The 27,001-nt window shown below is 53.3% G+C and overlaps 1 protein-coding gene across 2 annotated transcripts; it reads right to left on the bottom strand.

Annotated features, from left to right (window-relative positions):
• Positions 1-6,428: 6,428 nt before the first annotated feature.
• On the bottom strand, positions 6,429-15,695 carry LOC119861846 (folate receptor gamma-like). 2 transcript variants are annotated; one of them, XM_038417524.2, is made up of 5 exons: positions 15,491-15,695; positions 12,728-12,869; positions 10,280-10,468; positions 9,365-9,500; positions 6,429-7,184 (listed from the first exon to the last, which is right to left on the bottom strand). In XM_038417524.2, exons 1-5 carry the CDS (start codon positions 15,508-15,510, stop codon positions 6,913-6,915), a joined length of 759 nt encoding a protein of 252 aa, XP_038273452.1. In that variant the 5' UTR covers positions 15,511-15,695; the 3' UTR covers positions 6,429-6,912. The 2 variants fall into 2 exon arrangements, with proteins under 2 accessions (XP_038273452.1, XP_043359935.1); XM_043504000.1 differs by lacking the exon at positions 15,491-15,695 and adding an exon at positions 13,244-13,290.
• Positions 15,696-27,001: the final 11,306 nt, after the last annotated feature.

Here is a 27,001-nt window from a genome sequence, read left to right as displayed (position 1 = left end):
AAAAGGTAAATTTTATTAAGAACAAAAAGGAAGAAAAAACATCCGGAACTTAGGCTTTTGCTAGATTTTAAAAGAGCAATTCCAAAAATTAAGTACCAAGAATAGCTTTCTTGGGGTCCAGCTTAAAAATTACAAGCAAACAAAAGCACCTGGGGATTACCTCCCTGTCCCAGTGATTCCTTTTAGGTATGGAAAATGAATTTTCATACATGGTTCAAACTTTACACAGCATTCCTGCTTATAGCATTGCTGCTCTGTGTCTCCTTCTCTGGAGAACAACAGACAAAGGGAAAGTTTCTTTCCCAATTTTAAAACGTTCTAGCCTTCCCATTGGCTCTTTTGGTCAGGTGCCCACTTCCTTTTCTTCACCTGGGGGACTTTTTAATCCTTTACAGGTAAAGCAAGCAGAGAACAGCTACCAAGAGGGATTTTACAGCTAACTGGCTGGCTGTCCATAAAAGGGATCTACGCCTCCCCCACTTCATTTATCACACATGCCTTGTAAGGTATCAGAGGAAAGCCTATGATCTGCTGAAAGTCATTTCTCTATCCATATATGTATATCACTAATGCATATGAAGTTATGAGAATTGTGTTGTACGGTGGTCACTAAAACATCCTGTAAGTTGGGGAATCAACCAGATATTAGCACCCGAGAGGCAACAGCAAGGAAAGTAACCAATGACTGGGTGGGATGTCAAATAACCCATCAACCCCATTGTCCAGCAAGGAGCTACAATGCAATGACTCACCTGCATGAGGCCACACCAGGGGAATTGCTCAATCTTGCTTGGAGAGACTAATGCTCACCTGACACTCAAGGGGGGAGGGAGCAAAGCCAAGGGGGAGGATAGGACAGGATATGATAAAAGGAGGAAATGTTTGCCATGCTCTCTCTTTCTTCCACCTACATCTACAGACCCCACCACCAAGTGACTGAAGGGCGGATCAAAGGGGAAAGCCTGGCTGAAGAGCAACCAGCCAGCCTGTGGTGAGAAACATCTAAGTTTGTAAGGACATTGAAAGTGTTAAGATCAGCTTAGAATGCGTTTTGCTTTTATTTCATTTGACCAAATCTGACTTATTGTGCTTTGACTTATAATCACTTAAAATTAATCTTCATAGTTAATAAATCTGTTTGTTTCTTCTACCTGAAGCAGTGCATTTGGTTTGAAGTGTGTCAGAGGCTCCCCTTGGGATAACAAGCCTGGTATGTATCAATTTCTTTGTTAAACTGATAAACTCATATAAGCTTGCAGCATCCAATGGGCATAACTGGGCACTGCAAGACAGAGGTTCCTAGGGTTGTGACTGGGACCGGAGATATTGGCTAGTGTCATTCAATTGCAAGCAGCTGGGAGAGGCTTACATGCCAGAGACTGTGTGTGACCAGCCCAGGAGTGAGGGGTTCTCACAGCAGAGGAGGGCAAGGCTGGCTCCCAGAGTCAAGGATTGGAGTGACCTAGCAGATCACCGGTCCAGATAACACCAGAGGGGAATGTCACAATCACCGCACTGTGCGGTGGTGTCTCATTGTTCCTTTGTGCTCCCTGTCAATCTGTCTGGGGCACTTCTTGTCTTATCCTTAGACTGTCACCTTTTTGGCCAGAGACCACCTTTGTTTTTCTGTGTCTGTACAGCACCTGGCTGAGGGGTCTGGTCTGTGGCTGGGGTTTGGAGATGCTACAGCAATACAACTAAAATTAAAATAGCTGCAAAATGGGGGGAGAGACTCTGTGCCTCATAAACCGTGGAGAAGCTCATAAATTTTAGTCCGTTTGTTGACAAACTGGAGGCAGTCTTATTATTATAGATTCATGGGTTTTACAGTCACCAGGGACCACTGTGATTATCCACTCTGATCTCCTGCATCACGCAGGCCAGAGAATCTCACCCAGTGATTTCTGCCTCATGCCCCGTAACTTGTGGTTGAGACACTGTTCTATCCAGATCATTCATGCCCTGCCCCTCAGCACGGCCTCTGGGAGTCGTACAGCACCTAACAAGCTCCATTGCCAGGCTCTCTTGCTTGCCCTACACCGGGATACTGCATTGCTTTTATACAGTGCTCAATGTCAAAAACCAGGCTCTTCTGTAGTGTTAAGTCAAATGCCCCCCGGCAGTCTAAGGCCTGGTCTCCACTTTACAGTTAGGCCGCTAGCAGTACATTGCTCCCCTGGCCAATGGAACTAGGCCAACCTCACTCCTGGGCAAGGCACAGCTGGGGCAATGGAGAAACGCACTGTCGAGGGAGGGAGTGTTCCTACAGTGCTGGGAAAACTCTTTGTGGGGGTGGGCTGCGGTGACAGTGCAGGGGTCTCCTGGCACAGATATGGTGATCTAGCTACACCCCATAGTGCAGACACCCCCTCCATCTGTCACATGAGCCCAGTTCCCTTCCTCCCTCCGATTTGTGATCTCGTCAAAGAACGTTGTCGGGCCATTCAACGAAGCCATAAAAGCTTGTGTCCGCTCCTGGGGCAGCCCCAGGGAAGCCCTGGCAGCTCGGAGAGGAGCAACACATGGAAACGGGGGGGGGAGGGGGGGCTGGAGAGCGTGACTGAGGAAAACTCAGAAGCGCCAACCAGTGACCTGTGGGCACCCAGGAAGGCTGAAGAGCACCGGCCAGACGGCCTGGATCTCGCCATCTTCGGAGACTTCTCCATGTCAGGTGGCCGGACAAGACCAGAAATGGGTCTATTTGAAGCAAACTCTGCAACTGCCTCCCTCAGCAGTTTTGGCAGCTCTCTTGCCAGGGACACCTTGTCAGACTGGAAGACCAGCGGATCCTGAGGCATGTTTGCCAAGGCCACTATGTGGCTGGTGAGCATGTGGTCACCAAACGCTTTGATGGAACAACCAGATTTCCGCTGATGGACATAAACTGCCCTGCCAGCAAGATCAGCTTTCAGACCCAGCCAGAGATCGGTCCAGGATTGCTCTGCAAGGAACCCACGCACCTTTGGGGTTTGCCCCGGTGACAGTGAAACGAGCCACACATGCCTAGCTGGGCTGGGAAGTGGCGAAGGCAGGGGATTCAATTGCCTAGGGCTAAGATTTGTGAAGGGGTCTGCACCCCCATAAGAAATTTTGCAGGGGTCTGCAATGAAAAAAGGTTGATAACGGCTGGGCAAAGGGACAGGAGAACCCAGCCCATGCGACACACCAAGGAAGAGGAAGAATTAGTTAGGGAGGTGCAGTGGGGGGGTTGTGATGAGGAGCTTTGGGACGGAGTGAAGACGTGGAACAGAGGCTTGGACTAGCTGGGGAACCTTCCTGGCAGCTGGATGGGTGAGGCTGCAGAATGGTTTCTTAAGGGAGGGTGACAACCCTGGCCAATTACAACAGGGACCTTGGCTGTCTGCACAGGGTGTGTCCGGTGACACCCACTGCTGCTCGCTGCAGACACTGTTCCATGCTGATGGGGTGGCATGACCCGGATTAGGAGTGGAGACTCACTGATGCAGCCAGCTCTGCGGAGTGGATGGAGATAGATCTTTGCTCCCCACTGCACAGGGCACCCCTGACCCAGACCTTCCTCCTGGTGCCTGGGGCATCCGCTCACCCTCCCACAGCCAGCTGGAGAATTAGCTGAGCGAGCAAAGCTGTGGAGCTGAAGGCAGCATCGCTCAGAGATTCAGCCTGCAGGCCCCACTGCATGGATGGCGCAGGCTGTTCCCTGGCCCTGCTTGGGGCACCCTCGGCCCTTCTTGCTGGGCCCATCCTCTTGGACCTGATCCAAGCTCCTCCTGCTGCATGGCCTAAGGAGCCTGAGAAGGGCACAGCCCAGGATCTGGGGCACGCTCACCCTCACGCCACTGAGGGTGCCATTCCTCTGGGATGACTTGCCCAGCCTGCAAGCCTCTTGCATGACTCACTCGGGCTGGTGCCTTCGGGATGCACATGGACACAGTGCCACCTCTTGGCCCTCAGGAGAGTCTGGGCAGCACGAGAAGGTCTGCTCAGGGGAGGTGGGGCTGAGCTTTGCTGCAGGGTGGGGACAGGTCAGGGGCCACAGCAGCATGATGGGACCTGCTCCATTTACCCAGCACAGCCAGGGCTGTGGATGAGGCAGGAAAGGAGCCTTGGAACGAAGAGAGCCAGAGCAAGGAACGCCTGCCTCATACCCATCTCCACCTGGCCCTGCTCACTGCGGAAGCCAGGCAGCTGGTGACAAGTCCCCATGGAAGTTGCATGGGCTGGGGAGGTTGATCTGAACAATATGCCAAGGCCCCTGGGGGTGAGTGAGGGCAGCCAGGTGGGAAACAGGATGCCAGGCCCAGAGGGGTGGGGTGAGGGCAGTGGAACATACATGGAGAGCGCAGCACGTGGCTTGTACTGAGCAGAGGGGTCAGTAGGCAGGAGCCAACCTCTCTAGGGGATCGATAGAGGCCCCCTGTAACCAGCTTGTCTGACGCCCTGGCTAACAGCGGCCAGAGCACGTCCCAGAGTAATTCCTGTCTGAGCAAAACCAGAGCTCATAGGAGACCAGCCCCTCAGGCTTTAAAACAGCATCAGGGAGGAAGAATCCCCCATGCACCTCGGAGAGTGGTTCTAAGAGTTAAACACTGACACCTTATTTCCAGTCAGACTTTGTCCAGCAACACAAACACGCAGGAGTCTTGATCGAGCCTGAGCACAGACACAGCTCAAACACAAACTGGAGGGCGAGATCGGTGGGGACATCAGAGCTACACACTTGCATTGCAGTGTCTCTTTTCTCATAGATCTGTAACTCTCCTGTGCGCAGCTATCGGGGAGCTATTGGGCAGGGCTACTCCTGAACAACTGTGTGGACAAGGCCTCAGAGAAAAGGCCCCTTGCAGAGCCCACGGGCTGCTCGTTGTAACTGGCAGATTTGGAAGAAGGGGCACTAAGGACAGAGTAGGGCCTAGGGAGTGGGACCCCATAGGCCTGCTGCCCAAGAAGGAGCACTAGATGGGGAGCCTGCAGCCCGGGCACACGCCAGAGCAACCAGAACTCAGAGCAACATCTGGAGCCAGGGGGCTTGGAAGCACCCAGGCCTCCAGGGTTGGGTCCAGTATCAGAGCCCGGTGACTGGCCACAAGGGCCCCCACCCAGCGCTCAAACAGCCGCAGACAGTAGCATCACTGGGCCTGGTGCCCGTGTGCCGTTCCACAGCCCAGCTCCAGGGAGTCTCCACAGAGCTTTGTGCTCCTCCCTGCCAACAGCTCCCCATCTCCCCCCACTTTGTTACTTCTCCCTTTCCCAGGGCCCTCAGCCCACGCTAACCAGGCATCACTGGAATTCAAGCAGCAGGAAACCAGGTTCTTTGTACCCAGCCCCTGATCATTGCCCAGTTCAGCCGAGACTGTGTCTTACTGACACCACATCCACACTACTGCCTGCTGCAATAACTACACTGCTCCATCTACACCTGAGTACTGTAGCCAGGCCAACCATAGGCCCTGGCATAGACAGCGCTAAGTCAACATAGCCACTGCCTCTGGTGGGGTGGGAGGGAGGATTAGCAATGACAGAGAGAACCTCTCCTAGCTGTGGGGGTAGCAGTTTTCCTAAAGCGCCACAGCTGCATCAGGGGGCTGCACTGCTGAAGGTGAAGACAAGCCCTGAGAGCATCCTTCAGGACCTGGAGGTAAGTAGTTCATACCAGTTGAGTGACTAGCCCAGAACTGGGCCCTGCATCTTCCCATAGAGCATCCTCACAAGGGCTACACAGCCAGGGTGCAGTGCAGGGCAGAACATCTGCCAACATGAAGTTGTCAAGATCTGTCTGGACACAGCTCTTGTGGGGGGGAGAAGAGAAAGAGTGAAGCTCTCTGGTCAGAGACACCCTGCTGCCCCCTAGCACCTTAGTAAAGGGCCAGCCCTTTTGACATTTCTATTCCCAAAGATTTGCTTTCATCCTCATGCAGAACAAGAAATGCACCCATTGGGGAAGGTCTGAGCTGGTCTATTGTACATCCTCAGTCACTGGATAGGACTCCTGACCACAGCTCAGCCAGTATTCAGGGGCTGGATCTATCCCTTGCCACTGCCCCGTTTGGGGGTGTAGCATTGTACCTGCCTGATGTGCCAGGAGAGCAGGGGGTGGGGATGCATGAGTGAAGGGAGCCAGGGGCAGAGTTCCTAGCACCAGGCAGGAGAGGATGCTGCAGCTGTCTGCATTGCCCAGACCCTGCTCTGCAGCCCCCCTGCAGTCAAAACATTCAGTGCCCCTGCAGGGGTACAATCAGGGGCTGGAGCCAGGCCTACACACACTGATCATACTCTATCCCACAGAGACTCTTAGAGCAGACTTCCCAAGCTCAGCTCAGGACAAAGGTACCCACCTGCCAGGCAACTAGAGAGCCCTGAGGAGCCTCTGGCTGGGCCCACTTCTAGCTTTGCAGCCCCAGGGGCCAAGCAAGAAGGACATTTCTATCAAGGATGAGACTGACACAGACCAGAGCTGGGACAGTTTATTTTACCAGATTCTCATACATAAGCTGCAAGCCAGGGGAGGGGACACCTGCATTTCTAGGGAGTGTAGGATAGAAGGGATCAGACAAAGAAGTAGATAGCTAAGGGCACTGTAATTAGAGGGGGACCCACCCTGGAACCTAACAGAATAAATACACCCTGCAAGTCACACCTGTTACAGAGCTCAAATCCCCAGGGAACCAGAGGGATCTCCCCACAGAGCCTGCTGGAAGAGAGGAGTGTGGCAGGAGAACACTGAAACAATAAAGTCAGAGGGACATTCACAAGGGAGGGGTTGGGTGGGGACTAAGCTGGTTCCATTGTGTCTTGTCAGGATTAGCAGTAACCAGACAGAATCTGGACTGTGCTGGCCAGAGCCCAAAGCAGGGCCACAGGGCAAACACCCCATGCCCTGAGCAGAAATATTTCCTGTTTAAGCCAGTGGGGCTGCCAGAGGCTCCTGGCTGCTCAGAGCAGGGACAGGAGAGCAGGAGCCAGGAGCAGGACAACCCACGGCGCAGGAAAGGCATCTCTCCCATTCTGGGCATAGTACTTGGCCACGGCCATGTTGGGATTCCCATGGGCAGGGTTGAACCACATCTGGATGCAGCGCCCACTGCCCCGGTGCTCCAGAGTGTATTTGTACGAGTTGGACCAGATCTTCTTGCACAGGTCTGCCGGCCGGGGGAAGACATACTTGAATGACTGGCATGTGGTGCCACGTGGGCACCGGTTGGTCCCTGGAGGGGGAGGGAGGGAAAGAGGGTGGCAGTGAGCAAGCTGTAGTTTGACTCCATCTACGAGACCTTCCTCATCACTGGCTGCTAGGCATCTGCTGGTCCCAGGCTACTGGCTGAGCTGGCAATGGCCCAACTGGCTTGTGGGGGGGGGGGGGGGGGGGAGTCCTTCCCTGTGAGGTGAAGTTAAAGGGTTTGTAGCCATGTCACTCACCTCCTGGATTTATCCCTGACGGGCTGGAGAGACAGATGGAGGCTGGTAAGAATGAGGAACCTACTAGCCCAGGGGAGCCCAACTGGGGTTTCCCCAACCCCCACAGCTCTGCCAATGCACCTTGATCCTTCTAGGCCCTCTGTCACTCCAGGGTCTGTCATGCATCTCATGAACCCCCAAGGTAAGTCAGTGCTCTTCTCCCCAATAGACAGGTGGGAAACTGAGGCAGAGACTGAATTAAGGTCACAGTTAATCTATCAAAGAGCAGTGCTAGCTAATACAGGATCCCAACACTTTGCAAAGCTGCCTTCAGCCTTGGCACTAGCTAAGAGGGCTTGTCAAAGGCAAAAAACAAACACCTATCCAGTCTAGGTCCCAGTACAGGTACCTTCATGAGCCACTGGTATAGAACACAGTATGCAAGAGATTAGAAGAGTCCAGAACAGACACCAAGCCAAGGAACAGTTACAAACTGGTGGGTGGGTCTCAAAAGTTACTAAACTCGCCACACATGGCTCACTCCACTGCCAGAGTGGCTTTACAAAAAAAAAAAAAAAAAAAAGCCAGTGGCTCTCAGCCTTTCCAGGCTACAGTACCCCTTCAAGAGTCATTTGTCTCACATACCTCCAAGTTTCACTTCACAAACTTGTTACCAAATCAGACATAAAAATACAAGGTCACAGCACACAAAAATTGCTGACTTCCTCATTTTTACCATATTATAAAAATTAGATTAATTTTATACTTGCATTTCAGTGTATAGTATAAAGAGCAGTACAAAAAGTCATGGTCTGAAGTTTCATATTAGACTGACTTCACTAGTGCTTTTTATGTAGCCTTTGTAAAACTAGACAGCTATCTAGATGAGTTGATGTACCCCAAGATGACCTGTGTGCCCCCAGGTGTTGTGTACCCATTTGAGAACCACTGGTTTAAATGCATGATTCCTCTGCCAAGGTGGACATGTTGATTAAAACAAGAACGGCTTGGCAGGAGCAGGTAGGAAAGTCTGTTTGTATTTCACTAGGGGTCTTTAGAAGGAACCACAAGGGTGATCTAGTCTGACCCCCTGCTAAGGTGCAGGATTGGTTGCGACAATACATTTGGCTTGGTTTGCTCATTTGGCCTCTTGAACATTGAGAGCCAGGAGTGTTGTCAGATAATGGCCACCCCCTACAGTCAATGGCAGGGAATTGAAGCAGGTCTCTCAAGTCACAGGCTCCAAGCACTAGGTCATCCTTCCTCTGTACATCATCTGCCACTGCTCCAGCCTCAGCTCTGAGCCCCATTCACTCCTCCACCCACTGAAGGTACATGGGCATTGACAGCCCAGATTTCAGCATCCAGGTCTAATGCCAGCTCCTTCTGTACATCCCTGACTGGGGAGCCCCATTTTACACTTTCCAGCTCTACCCCTAGGATTCCACAGCTGTTGCCTCCTCCAGGACCAGGACCCCCACTGGACGGGGGGGATACTGGTGAGCAGAGCATGGCATGGCCACAACTCTGTAAGGGGCACCACACACCCAGTCACCATGGGGAAGACGACCCCAGAGCCCCATGGCCACCTGCTGGGCAGTTCTGCTCACACAGGAGGCAGATTTCCCTGCCCCTGCTCCAGGTTGGGCACCATCTCCACAGCTGAAGATGCCCCAGGGTCATTGGACACCAAGTTCAGTCCAGGGGACCACTCACCCTCCTAGACCAAACCAGGGACAGTGCCAAGAACAGAGGAGACTACAGCCCTCAGCCCCTCACTCCCAGGGTGCTCCTCTTGTGAGCCCCCCACCCAAGGTCTGGAGCTAGTCTGAGGGCTGCTGCCATCAAGGGGCAGGGAGGGGTAGGAGCCCCTCCTCCATCCCCTTGGCCTCTAAGACACCATAAGCAAGGTGTGACCCCACCCACTCAGGGTACAGCAGTCCAGCTCCACCCTGCAGCAGCCAGAGTTTGTTCTCAGCCGCTCACTGACCTGAGGTCCAGTTCCAGCCCTTGTGCCAGTTCTCTTTGCAGGTGATGGCATCCTTGCAGTCCTCCCACCACTGCTCGCAGTCCTCCTTGCACAGCGGGACGTCGAGGATCCTCTCCCGACGCCAGCTGGTATCCGCCTGGCAGGACACAGGGCTGTGAGCCTCAGGGGGCAGCTCTGGACCCCCTGCAGGCAACATCACCCCAGGGAGCAGGGGTGAGACTCCCCCACTCCCTGATCTAGCACCACTGAACGGAGCCAGTGCGAGTTCCAGCAGAGCCAGGCCCAGGTCCCCAGGGGAAGGGAGAGCCTCAGAGCAGCCTCCCTGCACACCTGAGCAGCAGCATCTACAGCTCAACAGCAACCCATGCAGACCACCCAGGGGAGAGATCTTGGATTTATTGCAGAGCCCTGGCCAGGAGCAGCACCTGCAATCTTAGCTGTTACCTCCCCAGCTAAGATACTGCATGAGCCCACCTCACCCCGGGACAGAGGCAGCGTCAGTCCCACCGAGAAACCCAGCCAAGCTGGGCCATTCAGCAGAGCTGAGCATTGGTGCCAGGCTCTCTGGGGTCCTAGACAGGGGGGGTGGCACAACCCATGGGGCACTGCCTGGGGAGGGAAGCTAAAGGAGCCATTCAGTGCAGCCTCCTGACCTCAGGACGCTTTGAGGGGATTGTCCTGCCCACATGCAATGGGCCCTGGCTCTACATGGGGAGCCCAACTAACAGTGGAGAATTGAACCTGGGGCCTTCTGCACAGAAAGCGCGAGCCCCCGACCGCTCAAGCTGGAGGAGCCACTCTGTGTGGTGCGTGAGGAGTGAACTATTTGGACCCGCCACTAGAGGGAGCCATGAGCACATGCACCAAGCCAGCCTGCTCTCCCGCCAGCAGCGCCCAGCCCGAGCGCCCCCTGACCTGGTGGATCCAGGGGCCCAGGTTGGGCGAGCACTCGTACAGACACGTGTCCTGGATGAAGTGCCGCTTGCACTTCTCTGGCATCACCCCACAGTGGTTCCAGTTGAAGTTGTACAGGTAGGACTGGTCCTGGTGAGCCCCCGTGCTGGTCTCAGCCGTGCAGCAGGCGTTGTCTTTCCATGGGGCACACTGGGAAGACAGCAAGGGATGGATATGCAGGGGATTTTGTCCTATTGCCCGGGGGGCAGACAGGATGCTGTGGATGCAGCAGCATCACCAGCCTCTAGTGGTGCATGGCAGGACGACTGCTGCGACAGAGCACTGCTAGGGCCATGGCTAAGGACCAGGGATTGAAGGGCAGAGATGCTATTTTGCCGAGTGCTTGGAGATCTTTAAAAGCCTACAAAATGCTATGAAGTGGGGAAGCTACAGACTGGGGCAGGAGGGGCAGCCACTGAGCTGTTATATGGTGGTTTATTAGGGCCTGCAGCTCTACCCCAGTTGTGATTTCCTCTGGGGGGATGCTGGGTAAGTGGGGATGGGGGGAAAGGTTGCAAAGAGGAGACCGACTGAATTTGTCTAAATCAAAAAGCCTCCTAGTTACAAGGCACCACTTCAATGTGATCCTCAAGTTAAGGAATATGGGACTAGAAATCTGAACTAAATTAGTTAGGAATGTGTAACCAGTAAGTAAAATGGGATGGGTTGTTCTGCCCCTGCACTCCTTTTGGGGGTGGGGGGCAGGAGGTTAAAAACCCCAAAAACCAGACACCCAAGGACTTTGGGAGGAAGGTCAGATTGACTGCTGGCTGGGAGATGGGGGAACAGAAAGGAGGGACATGGCTGCCTCCCCCATCATCTTCTGCAATCTGCTGCAAGACCTTCCTTGTCCTGATACCAGGAGATCTTGTTACCAGCCTGGGCTAGAGAGCAAGACCCACCTGACATGGCCACCTTCACCAGCTCCAGCTCAATCCTGACTTTGGTTCCTGCTGTCAGCCTGCCCTCCACGCCCCAGTACATCACTTTCCTCTTTCCCTCCCTTGTGCCTTCTGTTTAAGAGCCTGGCTTTCCCCACCAAGACTGTATCCTGCAGCACTGCTGGGAGCCTGTGACCAGAAAGGCAGCACCCAGCGGGGATGCAGATTTGCTGGGTATTTGGAGCAGCTGACCAGACCATGTGCTGGGACAGTTTCTCCAGCAGCAAGATTTCAGAGAAGATAGGCAGGTTCTGTATCTGGTGCTAACTCTTTAAGTGTCTTTTCTCTGCCCGTGTGAGTTGGTCTGGTTCGGTCTTCTAGGAAATGGGATCTGACTTAACAGCTCCAGAGCATTTCTACCAATGCCTCTTCTCCCAAAAGAAAAAAAAAAAAAAAAAAAAAAAAAAAGAGTTACCACCATCTCCTAGCTGCCACACAGCAGAGAAGCACACTGCCTTGGGGGAGGGAAGAGAACTCTACAGCAAAAGCTAACAGGAACAAGGAATTGTGTCAAAATTATAGCCTAACTCAATACTGTGTTTCAAATTAGGGTTGCCACTTGTCCAGCTTTCACCCAGACAATCCAGATTTCAACTTGTATATGAAATGGTACCTGAACAGCCCTGATGTCTGGGGTGGTTTTTTTTTTTGGTTTTTTTAAAGTGGCGAGGGAGAGCAGAGAAGGGTCAGGGCCTCATGGGTGCAGTTACCAGCCATTAGAAAAGTGGCAACCCTCTTTCAAATGCTCCGATTTTCCTTCTTTTGTATATACATAAAGATGTTTAATGGTGGCTCTCACCATAGTCCTAAGCAGGTGGAGGTCTTGGTACTGAGAACTGTTTATGTGGTCCTGTCACTGTATAACACCAAGGGCTGCTGGAACAATTTGTATAGTGCAGGTGCTGAACCAAACTCTGTATATGACAGAAAACACTACATGTTGGGGTGCTGAAGACCCCGCCCCCCACACCTCTAGTTCTAGCACCTGTGTTAACACCTTCAACACTTGGGCCAGTTTATTCTAGTGACATATCCAAGTTTGCCCTCAGCATCAGAGGCAGAGCTTGGATTGCAATGCAGGAGTCCTGCTTCCCCAGCCCCCTGCCTCTGTCTGAGCCCTTCCCTAAGCCTCTTTTTAGGGGGATGAAGTAGCCCAGTTCCCATGGCTTGTGTGGCTGCCGCCAGACAGCTGGGTCTCATTGCCACCCCAAGGATGTTGGCACCATGACCCTGCCTGCCACAACCTTCCAGGGCTGAGAAAAAACACACAGTTCTTGGTGTGTCGCAAACACCTCCAGCTCCCTGCACTGCAATCCTCCATGCCCCCCCCCCCCCCGCCCGAGAGCTGGTGTAAGGAACAAGCCTGCACTGGAAGGGACGGCAGGTCCAGGGGACCCAGTTACTCCTCACCTAGAGCTCCGAGTGGTTGGGGATGGGACTGACGTGTGTCAAAAAGACAAGACCCTACCTGGCCATGCAGCGCCCCCTCCGGGCCCGGCTGGGTTTTGTGGTGCTTGGCGTCCATGCACATGTTCAGCACCGATTCCTTTGCAGCACTGGCCAGGCAGGCAGCCAACAGTCCCAGCACGGCCCACTGGGCTGCCATCTCCCTGGGACCAGAGCGAGGGGGGGGTGCAAGAGAAGACACGTTAGTGCTGCTGTCCAGATGCATCCTCTGGCTGCCTTCAGGAGAGTGGGCGCCATCCAAGTGCATGGCTCCGAGCACCCAGAGGCGATCCCCAGGCAAGAGCATCTGTGCTGGCCTGCTACAGAGACAGGTGCTCTGCAGAGACCCATGAGAGAGTGACCACAAAGCTTCCTGCTTCACTGGCAGCTTTCACCCCCCCCCCCCAAACATCCCACCCAGGCACGTGGGCGGAGGGTTCTAAGGCAGGGTCTCTCCCTCAGTCCCACCTTCCGCCCTGGGCGCTCCCCCACCATGCATCCCCGGGGCGATTTCAAACAGCCTGGGGCCCCCACTCACCACCAGCACCACAGCGGAGCCGAGTGGCTTCCTGCCTGCTGCATGTGTCTGCTGGCTGGGCGAGGAGAAAGTTGTGTCTACACGTGCTGCTCCCACCCCAAGCACGCCTGTGGCCAATATGAAGCTGTGGGGGCAGCAGCTCGTGGAGACCCCCCCAGCCTACCCCACCTAGGAGCCTCAGGTAACCACTGCACCCCCACACCCTCTCCCACCCCTAAACTCCCTCCTACACCCCCACCCCTTGTCCCAACCCAGAGCCTGCACACCTCACTCCCTCCTGCACCCCCACCCTCTGCCCTAGCCTGGAACCTGCACCCAGCACACAGCCACCACCCCAGAGCCTGCACCCCAATCCCCTGCCCCAGCCAAGGGCCTGCACCCCAGACCTCCTCTCCCCACCCAAACCCCCCCCCCCAGAGCCTTAGGTAGGCCAGGGGAACTCTGGGCTTTCTGGCCACTGCCAACATTTCTACAAACCTGCTGCCCCTGCATGAGAGGGGCTGGCCACAAAGCTCTACAGGAGCTTTTACCCTCTAAGCAGCCCACCTAGGCCCCAGTGGGGCAGGCACTTCTCCAAACCCTGCCCCCAGCTTGACTGTTTTGCCTTGGCTCAGAGCTGAGCTCCCAATGTCTCACCTCAGCATGAGCTCCCCTCCCCCCTACAGCCACCCATGGGTGCATACAGGCCACTCCCTTTGCATTAGCCAATGATACAGAGCCAGACACTGGCTACTGGTTGCCTCATCCAGAGAGTCACAGCAATGACCAAGCTGGACCCTGCCCAGCCAACACCACTAGCAGGCTTCCATGTACAAACCATACCATGAGATTAGACTGGGGTGGGCAAACTTTCTGGCCCAAGGGCCACATTGGCATTGCAAAACTGTATGGCAGCCCAGGTAGGGAAGGCTGTGACTCCCCAAATAGCCTGACCCCCCCCACCCCCTATCTGCCCCCTCCCACTTCTCACCCCCTGACTGCCCCCCTCAGAACCTCCAACCCATCCAAACCCCCCCTGCTCCTTGTCCCCTGACCACCCCCTCCCAGGCTCATCACCCTTAACTGCCCCCTAGGATCCCACCCCCATCCAACCCCCCCCTGCTCCCTGACCCCATCCAGGCCCCCAGACTCCCATGCCAATCCAAACCCCCTCTTCCCCACCCCTTGACTCCCCCCACCCCAGACCTCCACTCCATCCAACCTCTTCTGCTCCCTGTCCCCTGAGTGCCCCAACTCCTATCCACACCCCCCACCCATAACTCCACCACTCCCTGTCCCTTAACTGCCCCCCAAACCTCCACCCCATCCAACCCCCCCAATCCACACCCCCTGGGATTCCCACACCTATCTAACTGTGGCCTGCTCACTGTCTGCCCCCAGGACCCCCTGCCCCTTATCCAACCCCCACCCCATTACCATGCTGCTCAGAGCAGCAGGACTGGCAGCTATCCAGCCTCAATCAACCCTGCTGTCCAATAGGAGCCAGAGCACTGGCAGCAGGGGGAGCTGAGGTGGGGGGGACCACGGGCTAGCCTCCCTGGCTGGGAGCTCAGGGGCCAGGCAGGACAGATGTGGCCCACAGGCCATCATTTGCCCACCTCTGGATTAGAGGCATTAGGTTGTATTCCCCCCCTTGCTTAGCTCAGTGTTCCTCCGACAGGGAGCTGGAGGAGGCTAGCCCATGGCCCTGCCGCTCACCCTGTCTGGGGATCCCCTCAGCCCACTGGGACAGGGTGACCAGACTGGTCAGCTACAAACTAGCACAACATTGGGCTGCCAGGATCACAGGCTGCAAGAGCAGACTCCCAGCCCACCAACAGCTGGTCACAGGAGACAGTTATTGCTGTTCATTTCAGGTCACTGGACTCTCCACCCCCACCCCCCCAACATGGGGCTTTTATATGCCTTAGTACAAGGCTTTATGCTAGCTTCCCATTTATCAAATATCCTCCCTCATCAGGACTCTTCTCCCCCACATGGGGCCAAGTGGTTCCCTCCACCTTCCAGCATTAGCTTGTATACAAGGTTCACTAGTGCAACTTTTAGAGCAGCAGATCTCCACTGAAGCACTACCTGCACACCCAGCCCAGGAACAAGGTAGACAGGTCACAGCCTAATGTTAGAAAGCAATTCACCCCACTCTAGAAGCAAACAGCAGTTACAAAGCTAATCACATTGACACCTAAACGCTAAACCTGAGACACCCACCAGCCCCCATCACAACAGAAAAACATAAACTACTCCTACCTTGCTGGAAAAAAGCCCATCCCAGCTGCTTCAAGCAAGTGCTCCCCACAGCAGACAGGCCTCTGGAGTCAGCTTTAATAGCCAAGTCCTTTAACCACAGGTGCTAACCTCTCCACGCAACCAGGTTAATGAGGCTTAATTGTAACCAGTGCTCGTTACCTGTAGAGTAGCAGTTTTCCTAACATCCAAAGAGCTCTGTGTGTTTGCTGGAGGGCAGCTGAGTCGCATGTTAAGAAGACAATCAAGGATTTGATCTCAAAGATCGGATGTCTGATCAAGCCCTGGCCAAGGATTACAACATCATTCCCACCTGCTGGGCATTCTTTGTAGCAGACTTTTTTCTTTGGGATCCAGGAGGTGGGCAGGCTTTGCTCACCCACTGCTAAAGGATCCCCCCCCCAGCCTAAGGGGGGGGGGTCCACAGGACCTGGAAAGCCAAATAATTATGGGGGACAACTAATGAACAACCGGGACAGGAGTGCGGTCAAAGGGTCAAACGAAGGGAACCGGACGGGGACACCGAGCAGAGAACCCCGGACAGCGCCCACTGCTCCTCGAAGGCGTCAAGGGCGTCAGTGGACGCCGCCCAGAGGAACTCTGCCCGGAGGCGTGAACGGCCGGAGGATCAGAAATAGTCTGGGCATTCCTTGTAGTAGACTTTTTTCTTTGCTTTGTAAATTGCCCCAGATAAAGCAGCCATAGAAGGCCAGGATCCAGCTGTCTAATCAGCTGGGGTCTCTATTCTAGCTTGTGTCTGCCATGACCTGGGCAGCCCCAAAGTAAACCAGAGGGCCTTGCTCCGGGGCAGTGCTGGGCGTCAAAGTCCATGAGAGTTGCCGGTGCTCAGCACCGTTCACGTTCATTCCCCACATTTGTAGCCCCCGTGGCTGCGTCTAAACTTCTGTTTCTTCAGCACTCCCCCAGGGGCAGCTCCAAGGAGTCTATGGCCTGATGTCTGGGTGACAAGGGGGTACAAGCTCATGTAGGCCAGGTCCATCAGATGTGTTTCAAGGCGGGGTGGTCTTGGGAAGGATGGGAATCAAGATAGGTGGGCCCGGATCCTCAGAGGGACTTAGGCATTGCAACATCTAACTTGTAGGTGTCTTGAAAGTCCCTGCTCTCCGCACGCCCTGTGTTAGACGTCTAGGCTAGGGGTTCTCACAACACATTTTTTGGAGGCCTCAGAGTGTGGCCACCACCTCTTGCTGGGGGCCGCTCTGAATACTGTCCTAAAATACTGAATATACTTCAGGAGAAACTCACACCAGCTGCTTGCTCCCCCAGCTTTGTGTCTCCAGAGGCGGACAGGGCTCAACCCCTCCTGGTGACTGCCACCCCCCATCACCACAGAAAAGCCCCTTGGTGGCTGCATCGGTCATGATCAGTGGCGGATTAACACATGGATCAATGGGTCCCATGCCCAGGGGCCCCGGCCAATTTGGGGGCCCCTGCAGGTGATGGCATTCTGGCTCCATCCCCTGCTCCTCCTGTCCCCCACCCCCGGCTCTCGGCCCTGCTTCTCCACCCTGCTCCTCCTCTTCCCCTTGACGCCCCTGCCACAGTCTGGCTGGAGGACACAGCTGCGGTAGGGAAAGTGTATCCCCTTGTCCTCCGCCATGCAGAGATAGGCGAGCTGCTTGCCCGAGCCCCATGTACAGCCAGCCCGAGGCCCCTCTCCCTTCCCCCTGCCCCCCCACGCACGGAGCTGGCCCGAGCCAACCTCTCTTCCCCTTGGCCCCCCCGCGCAGAGCTGGCCCGAGTCCCCTCTCCCTTCCCCCTGCCCCTCCACCACAGAGCTAGCCCAAGCCCCCTCTCCCTTCCCCCTGCCCCTCCTCCACGTGGAGCTGGTCCAAGCCCCCTCTCCTTTCCCCCCAGCCCCCGCACACACGGAGCTGGCCCGAGCCCCCTCTCCCTTCCCCCTGGCACCGACGTGGAGCTGGCTCGAGCCCCCTCTCCCTTCTCCGGCCCCTCCCCCCCATGCAGAGCTGGCCCGAGCCCCCTCTCCCTTCCCCCTGGCACCCATGCTGAGAGATGGCCCGAGCCCCCCTCCCTTCCCCCTGCCCCCCCCTCCATGGAGCTGGCTCAAGTCTCTCTCCCCTCCTGCTGCGCGGAGCTGGCCCGAGCCTCTCCCTTGCCCCACACGGAGCTGGCCCAAACCACTCACCCAAGCCCCCACCTCCGCCATGCAGGGCTGGCCCGAGCCCCGCCACTCACCCTGCCCCCCAGCACCTTTTTGGCAAAAGTGGGCGTTTGTCCCGTTTGCTCACTGGGCCGGTGGGGGTCAGCTGCAAGACAAACAGGACAAGTGCCAAAAAAGTTGGGATGTCCGAGGCCAAAACGGGACATATGGTCACCCTAGGCCGGGGTCCCCAAACTTTTTTGGTCACAGCCCCCCTTACCCGGTCCACACTGCCCTGGGAGCTGGGGCCAGGAGTGGGAGCCGGGAGCCACCATCGGGAGCGGGGCCAAAGGTGTGGCTGTGGCCCCGGCCAGGAGTGGAGCCGTGGCGGGGAGCAGAGCCATGGGGGCAGGGCTAGGGTGGGGATGGAGCGGAGCAGGGGGCACCACAGGGCGGGTGGTGCTCCCTGACCAGCCCCCAGGCCGTGGGCTGACCCGATCCCCACTGCGTCCCCCCTCGAGCGCTCTTCTGTGCCCCCCCTACGGCGGTGCACCCCACAGTTTAGGGAACCACTGTCCTAGGCCGTGCTATGAGCCGCTCAGGGAGCCCGAGCAGCTCTGGGGAGCTCTGGGCCCTCCCTCCACCTGTCCTGGGCAGGGGGGCCAGGGTGCCTGAGAGCAGCCCCTGGCCCGTGTCTCTGCCCCACAGAGTGTGCCCCCCAGGGCAGGTGGAGGGTCCAGGGCTCCCCACAGCAACTGAGGGCAGCTTTACCACAGCCCAGCTTCTGGCCAGGCCAGGGGGCGGGGTCTTGGGGGAAGGGGGCAGGGTCCCATGGCAGGGGGCGGGATGCGAGGGGCCCAAATGTTCTTTGTGTCCAGGGCTCGAATAAATTTCAATCCGCCTTTGCTTGCCACCCAGGCAAAGCCTGCCTTTGTGGTAGACGGTCCCTCACACCACCAATCACACTGCATCCAAAGAAGTGAGCTGTAGCTCACGAAAGCTTATGCTCTAATAAATTTGTTAGTCTCTAAGGTGCCACAAGTACTCCTTTTCTAATCGCACTAAAGTTCAGGTTACTCCCAGTCCCAAAGGCCCCGTCACTTACCCCAGGTCAGTTGTACCCTAGATCTCTCCCTAAAGACACCACTTCTAGCCAGACTAACTAAAGATTTATTAACTAGGAAAAGGAAATGAGCGAGTTATTTACCAGGTTAAAGCAGGTAACAGAGACACACCAGTGAGTTAGGTTTCAGAGTAGCAGCCGTGTTAGTCTGTATTCGCAAAAAGAAAAGGAGTACTTGTGGCACCTTAGAGACTAACAAATGTATTTGAGCATAAGCTTTCGTGACCTACAGCTCACTTCATCGGATGCATTTGGTGGAAAAAACAGAGGGGAGATTGATATACACACACAGAGAACATGAAACAATGGGTTTATCATACACACTGTAAGGAGAAAGAAAAGGAGTACTTGTGGCACCTTAGAGACTAACAAATTTATGCATCCGATGAAGTGAGCTGTAGCTCACGAAAGCTTATGCTCTAATAAATTTGTTAGTCTCTAAGGTGCCACAAGTACTCCTTTTCTTTTTGCGAATACAGACTAACACGGCTGCTACTCTGAAAACTGTAAGGAGAGTGATCACTTAAGATAAGCCATCACCAGCAGCAGGGGGGGGAAAGGAGGAAAACCTTTCATGGTGACAAGCAAGATAGGCTATTTCCAGCAGTTAACAAGAATATCTGAGGAACAGTGGGGGGTGGGGTGGGGTGGGGTGGGGGGGAGAAATAACATGGGGAAATAATGACAGGTTTCAGAGTAGCAGCCGTGTTAGTCTGTATTCGCAAAAAGAAAAGGAGTACTTGTGGCACCTTAGAGACTAACAAATTTATTTGAGCATAAGCTTTCGTGAGCTACAGCTCACTTCATCGGATGCATTTGGTGGGCTACTACTACAGGACAGGCCCAACAAAGAAAATAACAGAACGCCACTAGCCTTCACACCATTGTTTCATGTTCTCTGTGTGTGTGTATATAAATCTCTCCTCTGTTTTTTCCACCAAATGCATCCGATGAAGTGAGCTGTAGCTCACGAAAGCTTATGCTCTAATAAATTTGTTAGTCTCTAAGGTGCCACAAGTACTCCTTTTCTTTTTGCGAATACAGACTAACACGGCTGCTACTCTGAAACCTCAGATATTCTTGTTAACTGCTGGAAATAGCCTATCTTGCTTGTCACCATGAAAGGTTTTCCTCCTTTCCCCCCCCGCCCCCCGCTGCTGGTGATGGCTCATCTTAAGTGATCACTCTCCTTACAGTGTGTATGATAAACCCTTTGTTTCATGTTCTCTGTGTGTGTATATCAATCTCCCCTCTGTTTTTTCCACCAAATGCATCCGATGAAGTGAGCTCCTTTTCTTTTTACCAGTGAGTTACACTCTTAGGTTTCGAAAGGTAATAGAAGTGTCTGTAATAAGCCAGGTGTATAGGCCCTTTAGGGCTAACCCGAGCAGAACAGTCAGGGGTGCCTTGCTCATGCCTAGAAGTCTTGCCCTCTCCCTGAAGTCCAAGTGTAACCCACACACCTCCTGGGTGCGGTGCTCTGTCCCATATAGTGGCACCGAGACCACTTAGAGATTAATGAGTCTTCTCTACAGCCTTAGCTGAGGGCCATATGGCTTTTAACTCATGCGGACGAGGCTCACACATTTAGCTCCAAAGGTCCCAGGTTCAATCCCCCCCCCCGACGATCCGGGATCTGTCAGTGTTACACAACAGCTCAGGAATACAGATCCTTCTGGTCAGGGAGTTTTAGTCCCCTCTCTCAGAGTTCATACTGATTGGACAAGTGTTGGGGGCCCGTCTCCTCTTTCGGGGCTGGGGGAGGGAAACCAACAAAGTCTTTGTCCTTTGGTGTTTCACAATGGCTCGCTTGGTTTCAGCGAGCCTTGTGCATAGGACCCACTCCCTCCATTAATCAACGCTTCTTTCCCGCTTGGTGAGTTACACGAACACTCGATGTCACTTTAAACCCGGGGCTGCAGATGTGATACGTGAGATCAATGCAGGCAGCATCCTACAAGCCTTTCATCAAGGCTAAACACATTCTTATCAACCTAACGTCTGCTTCAACACTGCCAACACACAGGTGAGCTGGACGCGTTTCCAGCTGTAAAAAGAAAAGGAGTACTGGTGGCACCTTAGAGACTAACAAATTTATTTGAGCATAAGCTTTCGTGAGCTACAGCTCACTTCATCAGATGCATTTGGTGGAAAAAACAGAGGAGAGATTTATATACACACACACAGAGAACATGAAACAATGGGTTTATCATACACACTGTAAGGAGAGTGATCACTTAAGATAAGCCATCACCAGCAGCAGGGGGGGAAAGGAGGAAAACCTTTCATGGTGACAAGCAAGGTAGGCTAATTCCAGCAGTTAACAAGAATATCAAAGAAACAGTGGGGGGTGGGGTGGGAGGGAGAAATACCATGGGGAAATAGTTTTACTTTGTGTAATGACTCATCCATTCCCAGTCTCTATTCAAGCCTAAGTTAATTGTATCCAGTTTGCAAATTAATTCCAATTCAGCAGTCTCTCCTTGGAGTCTGTTTTTGAAGCTTTTTTGTTGAAGTATAGCCACTCTAAGATCTGTGATCGAGTGACCAGAGAGATTGAAGTGTTCTCCAACTGGTTTTTGAATGTTATAATTCTTGACGTCTGATTTGTGTCCATTCATTCTTTTACGTAGAGACTGTCCAGTTTGGCCAATGTACATGGCAGAGGGGCATTGCTGGCACATGATGGCATATATCACATTGGTAGATGCGCAGGTGAATGAGCCTCTGATAATGTGGCTGATGTGATTAGGCCCTATGATGGTATCCCCTGAATAGATATGTGGACAGAGTTGGCAACGGGCTTTGTTGCAAGGATAGGTTCCTGGGTTAGTGGTTCTGTTGTGTGGTGTGTGGTTGCTGGTGAGTATTTGCTTCAGATTGGGGGGCTGTCTGTAAGCAAGGACTGGTCTGTCTCCCAAGATCTGTGAGAGTGATGGGTCGTCCTTCAGGATAGGTTGTAGATCCTTGATGATGCGTTGGAGAGGTTTTAGTTGGGGACTGAAGGTGATGGCTAGTGGCGTTCTGTTGTTTTCTTTGTTGGGCCTGTCCTGTAGTAGGTGACTTCTGGGTACTCTTCTGGCTCTGTCAATCTGTTTCTTCACTTCAGCAGGTGGGTATTGTAGTTGTAGGAATGCATGATAGAGATCTTGTAGGTGTTTGTCTCTGTCTGAGGGGTTGGAGCAAATGCGGTTATATCGTAGCGCTTGGCTGTAGACAATGGATCGAGTGGTATGATCTGGATGAAAGCTAGAGGCATGTAGGTAGGAATAGCGGTCAGTAGGTTTCCGATATAGGGTGGTGGTTATGTGACCATCGCTTATTAGCACCGTAGTGTCCAGGAAGTGGATCTCTTGTGTGGACTGGTCCAGGCTGAGGTTGATGGTGGGATGGAAATTGTTGAAATCAAGCTGTGCATCTGTCAGCAGTCAGTGAGGCCTAGGGCCTGCCAGCATCACCATAGGCATCACAGAAACTTAGTAGAATAATGACAATCAATGGGACATGGCAATACCAGGGTACGAAACATAGAGGAATGACAGAGTAGGTTGTGCTGGCGGGGGAGTGTCAAACATGTGAAAGAAAGCACAGAGTCAAATATAGTAAAAATCTTAAATGACTCAAACTGCACCATAGAATCTCTATGGATAGAAATTCCATGCTTGGATAATAATAGGGTAGCAGTCGGAATATACTACGGACCAGGATGGTGATGTGGACTGTGAAATGCTCATGGAGATCAGAGAGGCTACAAAAATAGAAAACTCATTAATTATGGGGGGTTTCAATTATCCCCATATTGACTGGGTACATGTCACCTCAGGACAGGATGCAGAGATAACATTTATAGACACTATTAATGACTGCTTTTTGGAGTAGCTAGTCCTGGAACCCACAAGGGGAGAGGCAATTCTTGATTTAGTCCCAAGTGGAGAACAGGATCTGGTCCAAAAAGTGAATATACCTGAGTCAGTCAGTAATAGCCACCACAATGTAATTAAATTTAATATCCTTGTAGGGGGGGAAATACCAAAGAAACCCACCACAATCGCATTTAACTTCAGAAAAGGGGGAACTATGCAAAAATGAGGACACTAGTTAAATGGAAAATGAAAAGAGCAGTCACAAAGAGTAAAATGCCTGCAAGCTGCATGAACACTATTTAAAAACACCTTAACAGAAGGTCAAACTCTATGTATACCCCAAATAAAAAAAACAGTAAGAGGACCAAAATATGCCACCATGGCTAAAAAGCAAAGTAAAAGAGGTGGCTAGAGGGAAAAAGACATCTTTTAATAATTGGAAGTAAAATCCTACTGAGGAAACTAGAAAGGAGCATAAACTCTGGCAAGTCAAGTGTAAAAGTATAATTAGGCAGGCCAAAAAAGAATCTGAAGATCAACTAGCAAAAGACCCAAAAACTATCAGCAAATTTTTTTAAGCACATCAGAAGCAGGAAACCTGCCAAACAGTGAGTGGGGCCACTGGACGACTGAGGTGCTAAGGGAGCAGTCAAGGAAGACAAGGCCGTTACAGAGTAGCTAAATGAATTCTTTGCATCAGTCTTCACTGTAGAGCATGTGAGGGAGATTCCCACACCTGAGCCATTCTTTTTAAGTGACAAATCTGAGGAATTGTCCCAGATTGAGGGGTCAATAGAGGTTAACATGATATGTTGGGGAAAAGCCAACATGACTTTTGTAAAAGGAAATCTATAGAAACTGACAACCTTAAATTAGTCTGGGATTTTACTGTGGGATGGGACTCTGATCAAGGGTGGACTTATGGGACTGATTTTCTGATCCCCCTTAACATGGGGATAAAACATGCCCTAAAACTGGAAAATGCAGCCTTGTAATTTGCTGGAATGATGCCACGGGTGTATGTAGGGTAACTTTGGCAGAGACATTGCTCCTTCAGCTCACAGTTGAAGGGGTTATTCCAGCCCAAGTTACAGGCGTAGCAAAACAATGACAGACGAGAGAGCACTATGGAGCCATTTGATGGGGCATTGGGGAAGTGTGACTAGTTGGTGCCATGCATTCTTGGAACTGCACAATGGAAGCTGGACTGGTCTGGGTAGTGAATTTAGCACCGCAACCTCAGATCTGAAAGCGTGGACTCAATTATGGGCCCTTTCTCCTGGTTCTGGAGAAGAGGGGATAGTAAAAGGGAGGAACCACGTGATGGCCAAGCTATCACCAGGGGCCCAAGCCAGGGGCCCACACACTCCCAATCTGATTGTGGAACCCCTTCTTATTGCTAGTGACACTTCCTTTCCAAAGTGAGCAGTTGAAGTCCCGGGACACCAGCCTGGCATGAAGATTGTGTTTGTGGAGTTTCATTTGGTTTGATACATACACAAGAGGATGGGTTTTTTTCAAAAGGGGGAGCAGTGTGACAGGCTTGCTATGCTGGCTGGGTCTGGGGGTGCAGAACCCCCACAGCCAGCTACACCAGGGCACGGACCCTTGACCAGCTGCCGGGCTCAGGATCCCATTGAGATTACCCTGAAAGTTACCCAAGTGAATGACACCCTGTCACTTTGATCGGATCTGTGGTAACACCTCAGCGGAGGGAAGAGAACTGGAACAATTTGTGCTTAGGTGAAGTTTTCTCTCCCAGTGTTCAAAGGTAAGTAGCCGGCTTATCTGGCTCTAACCACTAGCCCTTGCTGCCTCACGTATTCCCCATTGTGCCAAGTCAGCTCTTCCAAAGGGTTCAAAACAGCATCCAAAGAGCAGCTTAGAGAGGGACTGGCATAGCATTAAGGAGACCTGGGTTCTAGTCCTGGGTCTGCCAGCTGATGGGGGATGAATTATGGCATCTCTGTTTCCTGTCTTCCCTTTCCCCTGTAAACTCTTTGGAGCAGGGACTGTCTCTAACTATGGCCTTGAATTATGAGGCCCTGAGCTCGGCTGGGCCCTCAAGGCAATATAACACCCATATCAATAACAGTTTGTCCCACCCCAGCTACAGAGCAGATGAATACAGCTCAGAGAGGATGAGCATTTTGGCAGAGGTGATGCAACAGGTCAATGGATGACTCAGGAAGTGAGCCCAGGGCCCAGCTCTGCAAATGGACTGAGGTGCCTAAATCCCATTGTCAGGCACCCTATCTCACCTAAGTCCCAGGGGGAGCTAAGCGGGGACACGCCTGGCCTGAGCCACCAGTCATGCACTGAGCGCAGCTAGCCTCACACAGAATAGCCAGGCTGGGGGCTGAGTTTTCCCAGGTAATGTTCAGCCCTCTGGTTAACGTGCGCCCCCCCTCCCCCGGCATACGCAAAGCCCCAAGTTCAGTTCTTCTCTCTGCCTGCTACAGTAAAGCGATTAGCGGAGCAGTGTGTCCCACCCCTCTGGTGGGTGCCCGCCCCACTGGGCTGCAGGGCCACTCCTGAATACCAAGTGGAACAGCTTCACCGGGAGAGATCCCAGGAGCCCTGCCTCCAACTAGTCCAGAGCTCAGGGGTTTGGCCTTGCTCTGGAGAGAGAGGAGATGCCTTGTTAAGGCCTCTCTCCTCAGCAGGCCAAGGGGGGAATCAAACCACAGCTTCCCAGGTCCGGGGTGAGCACCCATATGGGGATGGGGGGGCAGCTGCTTCCATCTGCCAGCTGTTTTGTGTGGCGCTAGGCACTTCCCCTCCGGGAGAGGGGTCCTGGCTGTGGATCCGGAGCCCAGCTCGACACCTCCCTTCGACCCAGAGTGAGCCCCTGTCTCCGTGCGAGGGGCAGGGCTGAGGACACAGCCTTCTCCGAATCTCCCCTGGGCTTGCGCTGGCTTTTGTGGATTCAGAGTTGGCAGTTTGGGTTGGTCATATTCCTGGAGGTTTCATCCCAGGGTCTAATTATCCAGGACAGATTAATCTTTAATTCCTGCAGACTCTAGGGCAACGCCAGAAGGTTGACAACCCTATGTGGATCCCATCTCTCCCCAGTCATTCCATAGGGAGTCTAGACCAGCGTTTCTCAAATGCAGCCACCCATAGCTTTCTTACGGGCAAGCAGCAGCCTCTTCCCCGGGGCCGCCAACTGGGGGTGGGCCCTGCCTCCCTCCGGAGACACGAAAGCTGGAGGAGCAGACAGCCGCTGTGAGTTCCCCACCTTCCCGGACCTGGTGGGGCCGGGCTTCAACCATGGGGTTTCGGGCTCCTTTTCCGAGCCCCGTCCCCTGGTCATGGGGCTTTGGACTCCACTCCCCGGCCAAGCTCTGGCCCCGAGCTTCCCACCTCCCTCATTACTCCTGGCTCCTGCTGCTTCCCCCAGTCCCCAATCGACCCTGGCGCCCTCTGCCTCCCTACCCACCTCCCTATCCAGGACTTAATTTGTCCCCAGGTTTGCGGGGGCTGAGTAAGTCTGCTGTGAAAAGTGACAGCTGCATATTTGCTAATATCACTTTTCACAGCAGACTTAGTAGCCAGCAAGTCTTTGAAAAAAAAAAAAAGCAGCCAAAAAAGCAAAAGAAACAACAAGAAAAAAGACAAGAACGTGCAAAGCGTTTGATTTGTGTTTCTATTCTGCTTAGGTCCAGTAAAGAATAGAGACAACTGTACATTATTTTTATTATTGAGTCTGCAAAAAATAAATCCTATATAAATAAATGACAATGATTTGGACATGTATATGTGCAGATTTGCTTGTTTTTCCTAAAGTTAATTCAGTATTTTAGGACAAACTGTCAGAGCGGCCCCAAGCAAGAGATGGTGGCCGCACTCTGAAGCCTCCAAAAAATGTGTTGTGAGAACCCCTAGCCTAGACATCTAACACAGGGGGTGCGGATAGCAGGGACTTTCAAGGAACCTACAAGTTAGATGTTGCAATGCCTAAGTCCCTCTGAGGATCCGGGCCCACCTATCTTGATTCCCATCCTTCCCAAGAACAACCATTCCCTTTAAACACATCTGATGGTCCTGGCCTACATGAGCATTGTTCTTTCAGTGGGAGCGCCGAGACATCCCCCTTGCCCTTGACACCCAGACATCAGGCCACAGACTCCTTGGAGCTGCCCCTGGGGGAATACTGAAAAAAAATAGAAGTTTAGATGCAGCCACAGGGGCTACAAATGTGGGGAATGAACGTGAACAGTGCTGAGCACAGACAACTCTCACGGACTTTGACGTCCAGCACCGCTCCGGAGCAAGGCCCTCTGGTCTCCTTTGGGGCTGCCCAGGTCATGGCAGACACAAGCTAGAATAGAGACCCCAGCTGATTAGACAGCTGGATCCTGGCCTTCGAGGAGCAGTGGGCGCTGTCCGGGGTTCTCTGCTCG

Source organism: Dermochelys coriacea, chromosome 1, assembly GCF_009764565.3.
Source record: "Dermochelys coriacea isolate rDerCor1 chromosome 1, rDerCor1.pri.v4, whole genome shotgun sequence".
NCBI lineage: Eukaryota > Metazoa > Chordata > Testudines > Dermochelyidae > Dermochelys > Dermochelys coriacea.
The sequence above is the reverse complement of the archived record's forward strand: the minus strand, read 5'-3'. Positions and strand labels throughout refer to the sequence as shown.